Genomic DNA, 13,099 nt, shown 5'->3' on the forward strand with positions numbered 1-13,099 from the left:
CGTGCCAGTCATGAGTAGCTGGCAGAGTTAGAGCGCAGAGACTCGGAAGTCCACATTGTGTATACGATATCAAATTAAAAAGATTTATACCCAAATATTACCTCTAGAGAAAGACTAATATTGCCCACTTCGCTGAAATCACTTCCCATCGGAAGTACCCCATTCTGTCCCCGAGGGTTCCCAACTCGGCGCATCCTCGTATACACCATCCCCGTGTAAAATTTCTGTGATCCATCCTCGTGGACGGCAGTTTCATGACATCCACCTGATCCCCCATGCAGCCAAGCTTCTACTTTCGCAAAAGCAGGGCCAAGTAGGCCAAAAGTCTGTACCCAGCAATAATGCCAATGATGATTCCAACCCAAGTCCCCTCCTGTCCCGTCTTAATACTAAAGTTCTCCAAAACAGCCTCGCCGCGGATCTTCCCCACCGAGTTCAGGTCGCTGTAGTACATGCACTGGTATCCGTCGGGTGACTTCGTGCAAGTATATTCTCGGGATTCAAACTCGTTGACCATCATGCCCTGGAACACGTAGGCCTGATAGTCGATGTAGTGGAAGACGTACTTCCAGAACGCATTGAGAATGCTCATCGGCACGAGGAACCCGTCCACGCACATCCAAAGTCCATTCGCGAAAGCCGTGATGGCCAGTGCCACGACAAAAACTGGGAAAATGCTAGAGACGAGAACGACCAACGACTCGGCTGCAATGAGATCGAGGAATAGCCACAAAACGAACTTAAAGAAGGCACTTCCATCTGGGCGAAAGTTCGAAAGGAAATAAACCAAGAGTGAGAAGACGACGGTAATGAGGAAGAGGAATGGAAGGCCGATGATGAAATTAGATACTAAAAAGGAAAGCGGGCCGACAAGGCCATTTGCGCGTTCTTGGTAAAACGTGTGCAGGTCTTCCAGGAAGGCGGGAACGTAGGCGACTGCCATGAACGACATGAAGGCTCCGCCAAAGAAAATGGCATTAATGAAAGGCTGGATATAATTCTGATCCGTTTTGAGCCTCAGGAAGACAGTTCCCATGAGGATGGCTAGGCCGAGGTACATGGCGACGCGGATACCGTAGACGACGACGTCGCGGTACGACTTGATCCAAGAGCGGTGGAGGAGAATGAGGGGAATTTTCAATGGGCTGGGCTTTACCATCTTCTGCTGAGATAGATCAACCGAAGTAGAATTTCTCGCATCTTCAATGGCTGCATCGAGGTTGTCGCGCTCGCTTGACTCCAACCAGTGCCGGGTGATGTCTTCGGTACGGCGGACAACTTCGCCATTCTTATCCAAGTCGGTGTTGATTAGGTCTAGGTAGAACTCGGCAGCGTTGGTCTGGGATGGCATAGGGTAACCAGCTCGGGCGAAATAGCCCGGCGCTTCGCACACTGGGCCAAAGTAGCAAGTCTTCCCTCCTGATAGTAGGCAGAGCTGGTCGAATTGCTGGAATGTCGATGAAGAAGGTTGATGGATGGAAGCTACTATGACCAGCTATTATTACCATGCTTGTTAGCTTCCAGTTTGCTTCGTCTTGTGTTCCTTACTTGGCATGCAGGGTAGTACTCACATTATTTTTCTTGCCAATCTCCTTGATGTAAGTGATAACTTCGAGGCTGAGAGCCGAGTCAAGACCGCTAGTCGGCTCGTCGAGGAACAGGATTTTTGGGTTGGTGACAAGCCGGCTGGCAACACCGAGTCTCTTCTTCTGACCTCCACTCAAGCCTTTTTTGATCGGGGTGCCGACGATTGTATGAGCCTGAGACTGTAAGCCAAAGCTGGCGATGAGATCATCCACGCGGCGGAAGGTTTCTTTCTTGCTGACGTTGCTATCATCATCCACTCGTTAGTGAATCAACGCTGACCAAAGGCGTAGGACGTTGAGGGACGTACCTGGGGAGAGCCAGCCTGGCCGCGAAGATCATCGTCTCCCGTACCGTGAGACTACCAATCAATGCATCCTCCTGCTCAACGTATGTAGAGAGGTCGCGTGTCATCTGGAGCCCCATCTTCTGCCCGTTACCAAGTATGTCTCCGGTCGTGGTCGCTCCGGCAGCAGCAACGCGATGGGCGAGGGCGTTCAGCAAGGTGGTTTTACCGGATCCGCTCGGGCCCATAATCGCAAGCATGTCTCCTGCTTTGACGATGCCAGCGGCGCTCGACAGGATGGAAAGCGGCTTCTTGGTGGCTCGGTCTTTGACGACGACTTCGAGGTTGCTCCAGGCGAAGCTATCGACGATATCGTTGGCGAGGTGTCGGCTCGGGATTATATTCATCTCGAGATCATCGGAGGCATGCTCCTTTGATGCATTGTGTTCGGATTGACTGCTCATCTTTTGTCGATAAGGGTGTTCGAGGCGGTTGGCGGAGGTGTAAGTGAAGTGTGAGTACCGGATCGAGTATCGGATTCGGGAAAATTCCCATCTATGATAAGTCGATAAGATGCGTAATAGTTATCACGTCGTTTCTCTCTTTCCTTCTCTCAACTACAATCCGATCCGAGCCCATATTTATATTTTATCTCGAACAGTTAAGTTAAAGGCTTGGGAAATTCCCCGGAAGGAGATTGTGGGGTGGCGATCACCAGTCGCCGAAAAACTTCGCCGAAAGAATCGTGACGATTGCTAAGCTGGAGGATGGCTTTGTATTGACAGGGCATTGGCGACGAACGGTCGGGGTATGGATCCACAGAAGACCGCCTTAAGATTGCTATCTGATTACTGGAAGACTAGACGCCAGTCGCCGAATAGGCGCCGGGACGGCCGGGGAGTGCCGGAAAACCTCTCAGACTTGGCTCGTCACCCTGGTGGTGTTGCTTCTCAGCTGGCACCGACAGCCGTTATTCAGGTAGCCGTCCCTAGCTCTCCATTAACAATGTACACTCCGTCTACCCCCCTTTCCCTGTGAGTCCTCGCCTCCTTGGTGCCATCCCCGAGAGGATGGGAACGAATCATTGCCAAGTTCGGTGACGCTAGCTAAATCGATTAATTTGTAATCAGTCAGGCACTTGGGCTCGGTCAGGGCCTGGGCTGGAGACACAACACACAGGGAGCCCTTACACCTGGCCATTTCTAGGGATCTTCAACCGAGGAGAAATTGAGTACCTCGTTACAAGTAGTGAGGGTGTAAGATTAGGGAAAGACGGCGAGGGGATCTGAAAATATTAGAACAACCTAAGTTCCTGTGTTCCTGTAGAAGTTTAATAGTTGGAGCCATATTATTCACGAAGAGACTTTCTTGTTTTAAGGTTAATACCACCAGCGAACGAAACCAGTGGTGAAGGAGGTCGGTGGCGGAGAATGCATGCCAGAGTTCCATGGAATCCTACGTTTACATCGAGGGCCCAGGTGCCGAATAGGGCTGTTGTGCAAGGACCTGAGATGAACGGGTTCCTTTTTTCCCCGACACTAGCCCTATTCGGTAATCTCACACCAGGATCCGGGTGCGAGTTACTGAGGTACCATGACGTACATAATGATGTCAATGGCGAACGGTGGGTGGTCTAGCCTCGACCGCAGATCCCGGCGCTAAGGGGAGATTCGGGGACCGACCGTTGTAAGTTTTGGCTCCTTGGACAGTCGCCGAAGCAGAGGCTCCACATCAATGCCCTATCAAATCCATCCCAAGTTATCGAGACAGCGGGTTTTCTATTTGTATCGATTTACCGCGGGGTAGTCAGTGAGCCTAGGAAAATTCTGGGAAGCCCCGAAGGGCCATGCTGGATATATAGGCGTGCTTGCCGGGTATCTGCCACACCAACACTTCCCTCACTTTAGGCCCGGCGGGCAATCGGTACCTCTTCATAATGTACTACTCTTATTTGACGAAATACTTCAATATAGACTTATACCCCTTTCGAACAGGGCCAGGGATTACCGGCGTCGAGTGCTGCATAGGAGACGCCTCTTTACAAGAGGGTAGCCGAGTCGATCTACAGCTCGCTGGAAATATCGGATTGCCTTCATCGATGTGTAGATAACCATATACGCCAAGTAAATTGAGCATTATCATGCATAACGTCCTAAGGAAATACGAAGCGTGCCAGCAACCTGAGCGGGTGACATTTTCAGCTCTCTTCACTCAACCCGAATATGTCCACAATCTTGACTCCAATCAATCTTTAAAAAAAGCCATGGGCCTGAAACCCGCCTCAAGAGAGCCAAATACGCTCCCCGGGACTGTGCACCTCCCCGCCCAGGTCCACTGCAGCCTGTCAATGCAGCTCTTTTGCCAATTAAGAGGGTGTTTCGTGTGGCGTATTGGCTCCAGTGAAGTATGATTGTTTACCGCCGTGGCGTAACGAGCTGAAAACTCTGCCGCATTATCAAGCCCAAGGTGGTTCACTCCTGGCTTTCGTAAGAGGAGGATAATTGGAGCTGTACTTCTGTAATTCCAGCCCGCTATCCGGCTTGTGGGTTTCCTGTCTTGAGAAGTTTGTCTTGTTTTATTTAATGGTAGTCCTTCTTAGCACTCAATGGTTTCTACTCCTCTTTGCGGATTCCCTTCTCCCGATTTGAGGGAACACCAACGACCACAATTTCAATGGATGAGCGCACTAACATCCGTGAAGTACTTGGTGATGGCGGCCTCTTAGGACCGCCTCGAGACGAAGGTACATTGGCGGTGGCTACAGGCCCTGAATCTGGAACGCGACTTGAGCCTGAGGAGCAAGATAGGGCAGGGCAGGAGCAGCTCGTCCAAGAGGTAGCCCCATCCGCCGCGGAAACTGCCACCACGTCGAAAGAACCATCCCGGAATTCAGATGTTGGATCAACCGGTTGTGGTAGTCTGAGGACCGGAAACGTCAGTGATCCAGTCGATCTTCACCGACATTGGAATGACCAGCCTCACGCCAGGGCGAAATGGCGCGACATCTGGGAAAACACCATTAAACAGCTAAGCTTCAGAAGCCTTCTTGACATCGCAAGAGGCCAGAGCCGCGTCGCCATCTTCAAAAGCCGCCGGGCCGCGTTCTTAGCCATCGGTTTCCACTTCATCCCGATCGCCACGAGTATCGGCATAACCTTCCTAACCATCCGAGGAACTTCCGCTGGATTCACTTTCCCCGTCGACAGTGACCGAAATTTTTCCAAAATAATCGGGCTTCAGATCGTCGCAAAAGTATACGAGCTCTTCGTTGTGGCTTCGCTCACGTCCATGATTTTCACCCTGATCCGCCGAGAGCTAGCCTTGAAAGACGGTGTGCCATTTGCGGCTGTTTCTGCGGCGTCAAACATTGGGAATGCCGCTTTCCTTTGGTCCAAAGAGTTCATGGCGCTCTTCAGAGGTGATTTTGCTTCCAAGAAGGCTCGTTGTCTTCTCATCGGTTCCATTGTGGTTGGCGTCGGTATGGCCCTCGCAGTTGCTCCGGCCGTTGCGACCTTGATTGCCCCTACGATGGCATCCTGGCCAGTTGGCGGGACGTCTCTTTGGATCAATGCATCCAGAGCCGAGCTTTTCCCTCGCGTTGTGAACAGCTCGAATACACTGGGAGAGGCTTGCAAGGTCGCAGGTCATGACCAATGTCCCTCGGCGTTTTGGACAGGACTCCGAGACATATTTGCAGTGCCTCTGTCCCACAGAGATACCCCACGAGAGGGGCTTCCGGATGTGGGCAACTTCTTCTGGTTTAGGGTAGGCGGAGGAGAGGCGGGGATAACAATCACCAACAGGGTTCGCAACAAGTTCGGGGTATCCTGGGAAATCCGTGGCTGCCGCTCCCCACGTCGCTATTAGCCGGGCGATGAGCGTGAATGGGATGTGGTGGAATGATGCTGCCCTGCGTGCGTGAGATGTCAAGAAGAATATCGAGAGGAAACAGTATCGATTTCGATCTACCGATCGCCTTGAATTGGTTGCCCCTGCTCCGGTCACGCACACCAAATGCTGGCTCGATCGGGTAGACATGGAAGCCCTGCCGGACCCAGCAACCGTCAACATGTTCCCGGAGATGAGGGAGTCGGCGAGATCAAGATTTGCGGTCAACTCTAGTGAGCTTGCCTCCTGGTTCGACAAACTGTCAGGTATTGCTCGACCCCAGCTTTTATGGCTGGAAGCCACTCCTAAGCGTAAGCGCATTTCTGTGCTTGCTGCCATCGCCATCCCCAGGCCATCTGATAAAACCACTGTAGCCCTGTATGGGTGTTCTGTTGCAGCAACATATCTACCAATCACTTATTTCGATACTATTGGGGGCTATGCAGTCAAGCTCGATGACAAGGAGGTTCAGGATGTCATTGACGGTGTTTGGGTTGACGAGCCTAGTCCTCGATGGAATGTAACGTCTATTCGCCCGGAATTTGCCGCCTACGTTAGCCCTCGAGTCAGCCAGTTCGAAGACCGTACAGTCTTTGAGGAAATGGCTTTAGCGAGTTCGCTATGGAGGCCAGAGGATCCATATGGCGGAAGCAATCAAACCCACCACATGGAGTCGGTGATTTCGGTTATGCTTCTTAACGGCCTTATCCGAGTCGCTCCTCACGCCGCGCAAGTGGGTCGAATGAAAGGGGTGGGAGAAAGGAATTGGTGGAGAGGCTTCATACCGGGTCCGAAGCAAGGATATGGAGACAAAGGAGAGGTCACGCCTGCGTATACTACGACCGAGGATGAGAGACGGGGAGCGAGCGAATACCATCTCACGGTAAAAGTTACCGGGTATGGATACGGCAGGCCCCCAGATGACGGCACATCGATTTTCGGGTCTCTAGTAGTTATGTGGATCTACCTTGCCATCGCGTTTCTGTATATCGTGTGGTCAATGTGGACGGGCATTACAACATCCTCGTGGTCATCAAGTTCGGAACTGCTGGCCTTGGCATTGAAGAGTCCTGTCCCTCCCGACCGTGTACCGGAGAGCTCTCGGGACGGGGTGGGCGGTGTAGTATCTTTGAAAGACAGGTATCTTCTTGAAGTCCAAGGTGGCAAAGTCGTGCTTCGGCCTGCCTACGGTCAGTCAGAGAAGAGGGAGAAAGTGCTGCCGAATAGCCGGTATAGTTAGGGATAGGAGATTACATCCAGGGTTTAATACCTACTCATATATCTCGACATACTGAGTATGACCTATTCCGAACAGGAGGATTCACCGTCTCAGTTGCGAATGAACGTTCATTTTAGTATCTCTTGAATGTGATCTCTCTAATTACATGTACTATTTTCGATGTAGACACTCTCCCGATCTTAAGATATCATCAGATTGCCTGAAGCCTCTCAGTATTGACCAATTGATCACCCTAAGCCCGATGTCGACATCCTATTAATTCCATCTCGAAGCTCAACAAGGCCGACCGCAACATCCGCATGTGTGTCCATGTCCGTGTCCATGGTAGCTCGGTCCGCATCCGCAGTTAGGTGCCGGCGCTGTCCACATCCCATGTGCATTTCCCTGAGGGCAAGGGCACTGTGCAGCTCCACAGGCCGGCCCAGTCATGTGGGAATAGTGGCATGGCGAACAAGCTTGGGGACGGGGATGATGGCAATGGGCGGAACAGGGAGAGACCGCCGGTTGCTGGTGACAATGGGAGCAGGGAGGAGAGTGAGCTTGGTGGTGAGGGGTGCCCTCCGAGGACGATTTTTCGACGGGAGCCTGCTTCTCGCCGGTGGGGGGATTCTGTTCGCGGCTGGCCATTTTATCCAGGAGTCCGATAGCGCGTGGAGTCGTGGGCCTTGGAAATGAGATGGAGATTCGTTCGTAGGGTTAAGGTGGACTGAGTATGTTGATCAGAAATCAAAAAAATCAGAACGTGGACTGAAGAGCGGAACGCGAAGGCTTTTATACCTTGGCTTCCTTGATAGTTACATCACCTTTCATGCGAACGTAAAGGTTAATTCCACTCGCCGAGTTCAACGGACATCCGCTCAGTTCGACCCATTGTCAGATGTCGGCCGGGGTATTTGCTTTTGCGGAATCGCAGTGCCGCCCATGCTCCCCAGTGAAACTGTTCGGGACTCCGGATCTCCAACTGCATGATCTTATTCTCCGCGATCGAAGACAGTGCGATATTGATTTTAACTCCTGATGTGATGTGATATCATCAGTGACTGCTGCTGGAAAGTTAAACGCCTATTTCCCAAATACAACATCGAATTGTATGTATATACCTGTCGGATTTAGTGGTTTCCAGAGATCCAAGGGACATCTTGCATCGGAGGTCACCCAATCTCGTTAGACACGTAGCTGCCGTTCAGGAGCACTCGAGCGTAAAAACGTCCGCGTTGTAGCATAGTTACGACGAAATACATCAGGTACTCGGGGCTTAGGAAACCTCACATATAGCAGAACATAACTTTCATCTCCGCCAGCAGACCGGTTTGTTTAGTCCGTTCCGTTCTCTCTATCAAGCCTCATCCGGCACCCATTCCCCGTCCACCTTCTTCCACTTAGGCAACTTGTCATCCTGGCGCAACTTGACTAACGAAGTGGGAACCCTGACCTTCCAAGGATCTCCCTGTGGAATCTCATCGCCCGGCTTCTGGGCACGTTCGGCGATTTCATCCGCAATCGGGAGGAAGAGCGGGCTTGAGATTGCAGGTAACGGGCCGCCGTTCCACAATTCACCGAATTGCATGAAGCTGAAGGGAGTGGTTAGTATGTTACAGGTAGGAGTAAAATTGGGCAGGACATACTGATCGATAGCGGCCTCAAAGCCCGGTCGAGCAGGAACTTGAACCCTGCAGAATCCAGCTTTGAGGAATTCTTCAAACTCGGGATCGCTGTCCTCGATCGCCAGCTTCTCCGCCCACTTTCCCTTTCGGCCCCAGAAATAGGGATACAACACGTACACTGAAGCATAGCTTGTTCAGTTTCTTGAAAGGCAGGACGAATGGGATGGGAAAACGGCTTACTCAAATTCTCCCACTCAAAGGCCTGCTCGAAGAATCTCACGTATTCTCCTTCAGCTTCGGCCTCATCAAGATTGATGAACGGTCCGTACTGCGAAGTAGAAATAGAATCGAAGGCATCGTAGTGCTGCCCGGTGATTATGGAGATGCAATTCTTCTTCAACTCCTGCTTCACTGTGATTGCGTTGCTGGCGGGATTCCTGGACGAATTCGACAAGTGTTAGTATTGAACGGAATCGCGAATGAAAACTAGTCTGAGGTTCAAGTTGTTTCGGTAGTCCTAGAGGTCGCATTTTAACTTACCTTCCCTGAATCGTAATGCCTGCTTGAAGTTCAAGGGTAGCAAGCTTCTCTTCATACTCTTGAAGTCGGGCCCGATAAGCCTGCGTAAGCTTCGCGTGCGTATCCGCCTGCCATTCCTTGAAAGCGTCCTCTGTGATAGAAGCAGTAATCTCGACTGTAACCGTCGTGGAAGACATCCGGAAAGTGTGGACAGCCCACGGAATGGAACCTCTCTGGCGTGCTAGCGTAACCGTCCTCACACCAGCGGTGTCAGTTCTCGACGTTGCGTTGCCGACAATGACGGTGACAGAATGGCCGTCGGTCCAGAAGCTTCCCGATTCGCCAATCCTAGCGTGGACAGCTTCGTAGCCCTTATCCAGGGCGATAGTTCCGGTGTGGTTGGCGCTGTTTTTCTCCCCCAAGTCGCTCGCGCTAAACGTGTCCGACACTGTTACGTAGTCCGGCGGTGGGGGTTTGACGTCCGTTGCCTGGTAGCTCTTCACCCAGTATTCGTAGGTCGATTCAAGGATTTGGCTCGGGCCGAGCGGAAACGGGGTGGGCTTCGTTAAGGCGGCGGCTGAATCTGCGGCCTTGACCATGGTATCGATAGTAAAGGCTCCTGGTTCCGGAATCATGAAATCGCTGGAAATGGCGTTAGACGGGCGGTACAAAAGAAGGAAGGAGTATCAGGTAAAGTCCTGGGAACTTACAAGAGGGCACGGAGACCATAGTTGAACATTTGAGCCTCGTAGCTGGTCAGCCACTCCTGTCAGCAGGCAACGCAACTTGGCCAACTTGAGGCACGTCTCGTCTTCCAAGGCTTGCGTCGACTCACATTTTATTGACCCACTGATACACGCCACTGACATTGACCGACCCGGTGCTGTTTTCAATTCCATGGCTGTTGATCTCAACCACCTCGGACTATAGCGGGTGTTAGCATCACATTTGCCATAAGCCTCAAAGACATGATAAAAAAAATTACAAAAAAAAGGAAAGCTAAATATGAAATTTGCGGATTTATTATTCTTACCGAGTTGGTGACAGTCTGCTTCTTCAGAACTCGCTCGGTAACTTTCTTCGATGCCTTCTCGGTCACGTCTTGGGAGAACTAGGCGGAGTTAGCCAACAGATAATACGCCAAGTTTGGAACTCTGGAACTTTCGGACTTCTGACCTTGGACGCCGACTTCGTAGCAGACTCCTTGGACCTTGAATATCCACCCTCTGCCTTGGCCGTGAATTCGACAGCGGGTCCGTATTTGGCAGTGACTTGAACACTGCCCTTAACGTCGAATTGCTCTTTGATGGTAGATGAGGTCTCTTGCGACATTTCAAAGCGCGAAGTAGACGACAAATCCCGCGAGTCTTCGGTAGTCGTTTCTTCTTCCGTAGTCACGACAGTCTCACTCCGCGTGGTGGATGTGTGCTCTCGCTTCTTGGACTCCCCCTTGAGTACATTCTCAATGTGGGCGATATCAGCACCCTCGTAGCCGATGAGCTGCTGCTTAACGATTATGAGGTCTCCCACACCAACGCTGCTAATCTTGCCTCTGGTCTTGGGAATGCGGGTGTCGCTTGTGTCGAGTCCACGGATTGGTACTTGAGGGGCCCTGGGGGCTATATTTCTGAAATCTATGCCAGTAGCAAATTTGCTGTAGCTGCTTGGCACCGGCTCCTTGGAAACGACTGCCTTTCCAGCAATGAAGGTGACCTTTGTGGTCTCAAACGAGGGCACAAGTGCTGCCAGGTCGCCTTCCACTTTAGAAAGGCCAGAGCGTAGCGTTTTAACCACGTCTAAAGGATAAATAAGAAGCGGGGGTTAGCGAACGTTATATCCGTTGAAGGGAACAAGGATCGTGTGCAGGGCTGGCTTACCGGGCAACCCTACTGTGGACGGTTTAATGTCGAATGATGTCAGGACACCCTGGGTAACAGTGGAAAGAGGTGCTGAGTCCGTCAGAGTTGGAGCCGAATCAATCGTGTTGCTTGGCTCAAAAGAAGTGACTCCTGTGAGCGCAGGAGCGATACTGGCGATCTGTTGCACCAACCCCACGGCAGAAGCCGTACCGGCAGTGTCCAACAGTGCTAGCGGATCCCTGCCGGGTTCTGCACCATCCGTAGCCGTGGCCGACGCGAGTATGGACGGGTTCGTGGGGTTGGTACCAGACCTCGCCGCTGCTGCACGGAACTGATCAATATTGACGGCCCGCAAGTCGGTAGCGTACTGGACTTGCGCTGACAATGATTTCAAGATGGACAGATTGCTGGGAACATCCACTGCGTCTCCCTTCTCTTGCACGCTCGTTTTGATATGGGCCGTGTCAATGCTGGTGAGCTCAGTGATTGCGGATTTGATTTGGCCGTGACGCTTGATGAGGCTTTCCACCTCCTTTTCATTATCACCATCGGGCGTGCCCTCATCCGGTGGAGCCGCAATGATTGAGGTGAGTGACTTTTCGTTTGGCAGCAGGAGCGAGCGCTTCCTCAGATTGAAGACATTGGTGGGTCCGGATGGGGTCGGATCAGGAGGATCCTCGATTGTCGCCCGGACCCAGAGAGCTGGAGTCCGCGGAGGCTCCCAGCCTACAACCGAAGTGTGGGCCTGGATACAGACATAGGTGATACCGTTCCATGTTGTTTGATCTCCCACCTTGTACACGGTCTGCGTTTGCCATTCGGGAACAGCCAGGACCACTGCTAGAGCAGACACTTCAGTATCGGGCGTAATCACTTTCTTTTCAAGGGCACTGCTCTGCTCCGATTTGGCAACCGCGTCTTGGATTAGGATCGCGTCACGGAGAAGATTGACGTATTCTTCCAACGGAAGGGAGTGAGAACCCTAGAAGAAAGTCAGTCTCTATATCTTAGGGCACGGAGAAAACCGGCAAAAAACGTGCCTGGTCAAATTTGACAGCGACAATGACATCTCTCAGGTCTGTCAAGAGGGTCACGAACTCGGGCTTCTCGATGACCTCCGCCGCAGGAACCCCAAAGACCTGCTCGGTAAACTGAAGAACTGATGCAGCAGGCAAATCATTTCCAAAGCTTGCCTCGTCCAACAGGACGCCGAGCCTCTTGAGAGACTTTACAAGCTCATTTGCACCGAAATTCTTGATGAAAGTGCTCCCTTCAATGAATGCTTGGGCAACTTTGAGGGTTTCGGCGCGAGCATCGGTTGCACTAAGAGCTATGGCAAGCTCGGTCTGGAATGTCGACTTTTGTGCAAGCTCAATGCTCGGGGCCTCGGGATCCTGTTCAACAGGAGCTATGTGCAAGAAGAAAAATGGATCAGTGACGGGTATTCTTCATAGGCTGCGAACAGAATTAACATACGCCGAATCAAGAGGAGTCGGAACAACGACTCTGTCATATTCGCTGTGGATATGGCAGTACCGATCAGGGTAGAGATAATAGTTTAGACTTGGCGAGGGAGTTATTTTCTGGGTGAACTAGCGTGAGAAACTAGGAGAATTTATGCTAAGAGGAGGCTGGTGAGATATACGGAGTACAATCATCATCAGGTCCTGTCTCATTCCCTCTGCTTCCTGGCTTACAGGGTGTAGGATCATGAGTTTCCCCAGGCCGAGACCGTCCCCACTCCCCAGACAGCAGAATGCGGGACGGTCCTTGGTGGCGACTAGTGACACCTCTAGTGACATCCTCCATGCCCCTGGCTCGAACGGTCTGCCTCGAACTTCATGATGCAATCGAGTCAGCATGGCCAGATGAAGACCTTCCCAACTCTCGTGGTTGGCGGAGCTCTTGTGTTGCGTTTCCAAATCGAAACTCCGAGGAGCTCATTTGCTGTGAGAGCTTTTCACCTGACTGATCAGCCGCAGCACGCGGGGAATGTGCTTATGGATGGAGTCTTAAGCTGGGTTTCGAGGATGGTTTAATTGGCCAATGGTGACAGGGTTGCGACATTCGCCTCAAGCAGGCATCTCCTGATACGCCTGATGCAGGTAATATTGACCGT

The 13,099-nt window shown here is 51.8% G+C and overlaps 2 protein-coding genes and 2 pseudogenes across 2 annotated transcripts; 2 read left to right on the forward strand and 2 right to left on the reverse strand.

Annotated features, from left to right (window-relative positions):
- Positions 1 to 289: 289 nt before the first annotated feature.
- On the reverse strand, positions 290 to 2,334 carry SAPIO_CDS9180 (ATP-binding cassette sub-family G member 5; the record flags this gene model as incomplete). The annotated part of the gene is made up of 3 exons (XM_016790638.1): positions 290 to 1,495; positions 1,572 to 1,830; positions 1,895 to 2,334. 3 exons carry the CDS (start codon positions 2,332 to 2,334, stop codon positions 290 to 292), a joined length of 1,905 nt encoding a protein of 634 aa, XP_016639941.1.
- Positions 2,335 to 4,543: 2,209 nt separating this feature from the next.
- On the forward strand, positions 4,544 to 5,737 carry SAPIO_CDS9181 (annotated as a pseudogene; the record flags this gene model as incomplete).
- Positions 5,738 to 5,939: 202 nt separating this feature from the next.
- SAPIO_CDS9182 lies at positions 5,940 to 6,998 on the forward strand (annotated as a pseudogene; the record flags this gene model as incomplete).
- Positions 6,999 to 8,334: 1,336 nt separating this feature from the next.
- SAPIO_CDS9183 (uncharacterized protein) lies at positions 8,335 to 12,493 on the reverse strand (the record flags this gene model as incomplete). The annotated part of the gene is made up of 11 exons (XM_016790639.1): positions 8,335 to 8,569; positions 8,624 to 8,780; positions 8,843 to 9,039; positions 9,143 to 9,763; positions 9,832 to 9,873; positions 9,957 to 10,045; positions 10,155 to 10,232; positions 10,298 to 10,917; positions 10,999 to 11,962; positions 12,036 to 12,388; positions 12,457 to 12,493. The coding sequence occupies 11 exons, from the start codon at positions 12,491 to 12,493 to the stop codon at positions 8,335 to 8,337; spliced, it is 3,393 nt and encodes a 1,130-aa protein (XP_016639942.1).
- Between the last annotated feature and the right edge of the window lie 606 nt (positions 12,494 to 13,099).

The sequence above is a fragment of the Scedosporium apiospermum genome, assembly GCF_000732125.1.
Source record: "Scedosporium apiospermum strain IHEM 14462 chromosome Unknown SEQ_SAPIO_0132, whole genome shotgun sequence".
Classification (NCBI taxonomy): Eukaryota; Fungi; Ascomycota; class Sordariomycetes; order Microascales; family Microascaceae; genus Scedosporium; species Scedosporium apiospermum.